At 43.9% G+C, this 5,576-nt stretch overlaps 1 protein-coding gene across 1 annotated transcript in view; it reads right to left on the bottom strand.

The window, feature by feature from the left end:
• Window positions 1-753: 753 nt before the first annotated feature.
• The window catches only part of SFMBT2 (Scm like with four mbt domains 2), a gene marked incomplete at its 3' end in the record, with an annotated part of 30,213 nt that continues 25,390 nt past the window's right edge, over window positions 754-5,576 (bottom strand). The window contains exons 16-18 of the mRNA XM_029286757.1: window positions 5,445-5,476; window positions 3,146-3,367; window positions 754-879 (exon numbers count right to left, since the gene is read on the bottom strand). Of these exons, the coding sequence (XP_029142590.1) occupies window positions 754-879; window positions 3,146-3,367; window positions 5,445-5,476 (380 nt within the window). The remainder of the gene's footprint in view (window positions 880-3,145; window positions 3,368-5,444; window positions 5,477-5,576) is intronic.

Below are 5,576 nucleotides of genomic sequence, written 5' to 3'. Positions count from 1 at the left end.
GAACCAGGAACACAACAACTCGCAAAGGAACAATTAAGGATGCGAAACAAGAAGACTATCTGGGCCCGGTCACGAGATCGAGGAGCCGGGTGCAAAAGGCACCACTCCCATAAAAACAGCCACCCACTGATGGTTAGCCACCCTGACGAAACCGGCAGGAGGCCGGCGAAAGCTAGGTGCTTTTAATTGTAAATAAACTTGTTATAGTTTTTATCTCCTGGTGGTCTCACGGTTGTGATTCTTCAGATATGAATTTACCCAGGAGTCAACCTCCAGAAAGAAAGAAAGAAAAAGAAAGAAGAAGAAGGAAGGAAGGAGGGAGGGAGGTAGAAAGAAAGGGAGGAGGAGGGAGGGATAAAGGAAGGAAGGAAGGCTGGAAGAAAGGAAGGGAGGGAGGGAGGGAGGAAGGAAGAAAGAAAGAAAGAAAGAAAGAAAGAAAGAAAGAAAGAAAGAAAGAAAGAAAGAAAGAAAGAAAGAAAGAAGAGAGGGAAGGAGGGAGGGGGGGGAGGAGGAGGAAGAGGAAGAAGGAATGAAGAAAGGAGAGAGGGAGGGAAAGAGGGAAGAAGGAAGGGAAAGAAGGAAGGAAGGAAAAGAGGGAGGGACGGAGGGAAGGAAGGAAGGAAAAGAGGGAGAAAGGGATGGAAGGAAGGAAGGAAGGAAAAGAGGGAGGGAAAGAAGGAAGGAAGGAAGGAAGGAAGGAAGGAAGAAAGAAAGAAAGAAAGAAAGAAAGAAAGAAAGAAAGAAAGAAAGAACCTGTTCCTGAAATATTTTGGCAAGGGAAGCGCAGTCGGTCAGCCGGAGGAATTGCACCACATCGGTCACGGTCCATTCCAGCGGGTTGCTCTCCAGAATGAGCATCTCTTCCGCAGCCTGCTTGATCTGCAATGAAGCAAAATTGGGATCACAAAATTAGGACTGTTCTGAGTGATCGAGCCTGTCATTTGTACCTCAGTAACTGTCTGCGTTGGCACTAGCATCCAGAAAGGACTGACACAGAGTTCAAGGGTTACTTAGGACTGCAGAAAAAAGTAACTGAAACCAGCCTGCCTTCCATTGAAGACCTGTATACTGCATGAGCCAGAAAGAGGGCTGAGAAAATATCTACAGACCCCTCACAACTTGGACACAAACTGTTTCAACTTCTCTCCTTAGGACGCTGCTTGCGTGCCAAAACAACTAGACACAGGGATAGTTTCCCCCCCCCCTCCACCCCCCATGCCATCACTCTGTTGAGCACATAACTCTCACAGCACTCTCTTAGGCCTAAAGTTATTTACCCATATAATAGATTTATAGTCAAGGCCATGGTTTTCCCAGTTGCAATGTATGGCTGTGAAAGTTGGACCATAAGAAAGGCTGAGCGCCAAAGAACGGAGGCCTTTGAACTCTGGTGCTGGAGAAGACTCCTGCGAGTCCCCTGGACTGCAAGGCGATCCAACCGGTCAGTCCTGGAGGAGATCAACCCCGACTGCTCTTTAGAAGGCCAGATCCTGAAGTGGAAACTCAAGTCCTTTGGCCACCTAATGAGAAGGAAGGACTCCCTGGAGAAGAGCCTGATGCTGGGAAAGATGGAGGGCAATAGAAGAAGGGGACGACAGAGAAGGAGGTGGCTGGATGGAGTCCCTGAAGCAGTAGGCGTGAGCTTCAATGGACTTCAGAAGATGGTAGAGGACAGGAAGGCCTGGAGGAACGTTGTCCATGGGGTCGCAATGGGTCGGACACCACTTTGCAACTAACAACAACAAATTACTATTATCCTTGTCGTCTTCTCATCTTTCCTACTACCTTCTCCTATTAGTATCTTATGATTCATCGCTTATTGTTTGTATCTTATGATTATGATTGTATCTTATGATTTACGATCTATGATGGGGATCCCCAACCCCCAGTCCATGGACCAGTACCGGGCCGCGGCATGCCAGCAACCGGTCCGCACAAACAAGCAAAGCCCCATCCGTGGGATGCACGCAGCATGCAAAACCACGCACCTTCCGGTCCGCGGAAAAGCCTCTCTCCACAGAAACGATCCTGGTGCCCAAAAGGTTGGGGACCTCTGATCTTTGACTTATCCCTTTGTTATTTGTATGTACACTGAGAGCTTATCCACTGGAGACAGTTCCTTTTTTTTTTTTAAACAAGTTTTATTAATTTTCCATTTTTACAAAACTTCGGGTATTAAGGAAGCAACATGGTGGTTGGGTAATACATAGTCCAATAACATAGTTATCCATACTTATATCAGTTTACATCATCACAAATTTCCTCTCTGTTTCCCTTAGTTATTATACCAAATTCAGATTAATACATTGCTAGTTATAACTCAATCATTTAAAACATTTATCAACAACTTTTAACTTATATGTCTCCAGATCCTGTTTTTAACTTTTATCTAATTTCAATTACAATATTCCAGTTGGCTTAATGTCCATAGTATTTAAGTTTTGGATAACCCACGGTTCCTTTAGTTCATTACAAAATAATTATCATATCTAAAATACACTTATTATTTATTCAAATAAATTCTTGGTTTATTTCACAATCATATTCTACTTCTCATTCTAATATCATCGCTTACTCATAAAATAACCTTTATCCTCTAAATCCATCTTCTATTTTATAATTCATAACTATTATTTTAATAATAGTTTGTTTCCCTTATAGATATAACTCCTGAATATTAAATCAAATAATATCTTTTAAAGTCTCCTTATCCCATTACGTGAGATTTGAAGCTCTTCCATTAGATGTCACATAAAGAAAATCATTTTTAAGTCTAACTCTGGCCTTCTTTTTGTGCCAAACCGGCTTCCATAAAAGAGACAGTTCCTTGTGTGTCCAATCACGCTTGGCCAATAAAGAATTGAAGGACAACTTAAGTGTGTTATCTCTTAAGTAGCTCTTTGTCCCTTCATGTTTGTGAAGGCCCTTTCCTAAATAAACACATTTCCCTTTGGAAACTGGCCTGGGATAGACCACATAAAGAGGGATGTGGCCTTCAGGCCTAACCAAGCTGGCTTGCCCGCAAAACATCCCAAAACAAGCATATGAACAAGGCCTACAAGACAGCAAACCAACGAGGGTTGAGTTGGAGTCATTCAAATGTCGGAGACCATCAAAAGCAAGGTACAGCTATCCAGCCACTTACCTGCCTGGTTCTTTGGGCACGCAGGAAGGAAAGCTTCTTCGGGGCTTGCCCGTCACTCTCGGGCCGAGCCACATGGATGGAGTCTCTGCTGCTGCGTAACTTCATTGTGCTCACTGGGATGGCCAGAGACATCTCCCCCGAGGAGGCATCCGTTAGATCATCCTGCAATTCTGGGTTGATCTCCTCGCTCCACGGGGTGTCTGCTTCTTCCTCGTCACTCTCCTGCCACGAAAGTGAATTGAATTAATGGACTGTATTTGTACACCCCCTGTAGGAGGTGACAAGGCTGAGCCCAAGGGGGAGGGGTCAAATGTGTTATCGGTCTTGAGTCCCTTCTTGCTTGCAAAAATTCCCGTGACTCTTATCCACTGCCCATTTGTTTTGGCCATTAGTTATTCAGATTCTTGTAAGCGTAAGCTTGCAATAAATTCTTATATTCATTTGAATGGGAATCAGGGTTTCCTGATTCCCACGCTTGACACCCCCGAATAAACCAAAGGACTCCCAGCAGAAAACCAGATTAAGAGAAATCAGCACACTATCAGAGCTGAAACTTCTCTTCTACCTGCAACGTGATAATTAATAATAAATAGCTGTTAATGAGGAGCGTGAAAGGGAATCGGATGAAACTACCCAATCAAAACCCAGAGGGCATCATCAAGTGTTTCCTGGGAGAGCACCGTTTTGCAATAATTATCATTAAATCAAACAGATAGAACATAGCTAGACTCTGAAGAGAGGTTATTATTCCATTAAATAGGAGCCAAGGTAGAGAAACAGCCTTCCCTTACATCAGGGGTCTTCAAACTTGGCCCTTTTATGACTTGTGGACTTCAACTCCCAGAATTCTTCAGCCAGGCACGCTGGCTGAGGAATTCTGGGAGTTGAAGTCCACAAGTCATAAAAGGGCCAAGTTTGAAGACCCCTGGTCTGGATCCAAGCCTGCAGTTTCATCAAAATGGCCGACTGAGGAATTCTGGGAGTTGAAGTCCACAACTCATAAAAGGGCCAAGTTTGAAGACCCCCTGCCTTACATCACTGCTTTTCAAACTTGGCCACTTTAAGACTTGTGGACTTCAACTCCCAGAGTTCCCCAGGCAGCATGTTTAAGGGAATTATGGAATTATCCTGGCTGAGGAATTCTGGGACTTGGAAGTCCACATGTCTTAAAGTATAAGGACTGGGGAATTCTGGGAGTTGTAGTTCACACATCTTGAAGGGGCCAAGTTTGAAAAAGACTCATCTAGGCATTCATGAATTAACAGCTGCACCCTTTAAATTGTTCCCTCTAGCCATTTTCAGCCCATCTCTCTATCCTATTTTTCACCTTGGGGGGTTAGTTCTTACTTACAATAGAATGATGCTCGAGTTGTATGAGTGTCTCTGATACTGCATCACGATATTTTCTGTCTATCTAGCAAACCTCTTAAGGCAGGGGTCTTCAAATGTGGCCCTTTTAGGACTTGTGGACTTCAACTTCCAGAATTCCTCAGCCAGACATGCTGGCTGAGGAATTCTGGGAATTGACGTCCACAAGTCATAAAAGGGCCAAGTTTGAAGACCCCTGTCTTAAGGAAAATTATACTTTACAATACAGATGTACAATGTAAACAACATGACCCGAAGGAAGATGGATAGGAAGAGAAGAGCTAAATTATGCACAAATATGGGAGTTGAAGTTGTCTTAAAGTTGTCTGGTTTGCAAAACATTACTCTGGACAGCACTGTAGTAGTTGATTCCTCCCACATTAATCTAATGTAAAAAAGATGCTGAGACTCTAGAAAGAGTACAGAGAAGAGCAACAAAGATGATCAGGGGACTGGAGGCCAAAGCATATAAGGAACGGTTGCTGGAATTGAGTATGTCTAGTTTAATGAAGAGAAGGACGAGAGGGGACATGATAGCAGTCTTCCAGTATCTCAGGGGCTGCCCCAACGAAGAGGGAGTCAAGCTATTCTCCAAAGCGCCTGAAGGCAGGACAAGAAGCAACGGGTGGAAACTAATCAAGGACAGAAGCAACCTAGAACTAAGGAGAAACTTCCTTACAGTGAGAACAATTAACCAGTGGAACAACCTGCCTCCAGAAGCTGTGAATGCTCCAACACTGGAAGTTTTTAAGAAGAGATTGGACAGCCATTTGTCTGAAATGGTATAGGGTTTCCTGCCTGAACTTTGGGTTGGACTAGATGACCTCCAAGGTCCCTTCCAACTCTGTTATTCTGTTATTCTCATCTGTTATCTTTCCGACTTATTCCACCTCGGGTGCAGATAATTTTCACAAGAGACGCCAAATCTCACCTCTGACAATCCTGCTCTGTGCAGATCTGCTGCTGAGGGAAAATTTTTCTTCAGCGTTAAAATGGGTTTCCGCATTTTCCCGCAATCAGACAAGTTGTGTCTTCTCTCCAGGCTGTAAGTGCTTTCTTCACC

Source organism: Protobothrops mucrosquamatus, unplaced genomic scaffold (assembly GCF_001527695.2).
Source record: "Protobothrops mucrosquamatus isolate PMUCROS unplaced genomic scaffold, P.Mucros_1.0 scaffold4823, whole genome shotgun sequence".
Taxonomy (NCBI): domain Eukaryota; kingdom Metazoa; phylum Chordata; class Lepidosauria; order Squamata; family Viperidae; genus Protobothrops; species Protobothrops mucrosquamatus.
The sequence above is the reverse complement of the archived record's forward strand: the minus strand, read 5'-3'. Positions and strand labels throughout refer to the sequence as shown.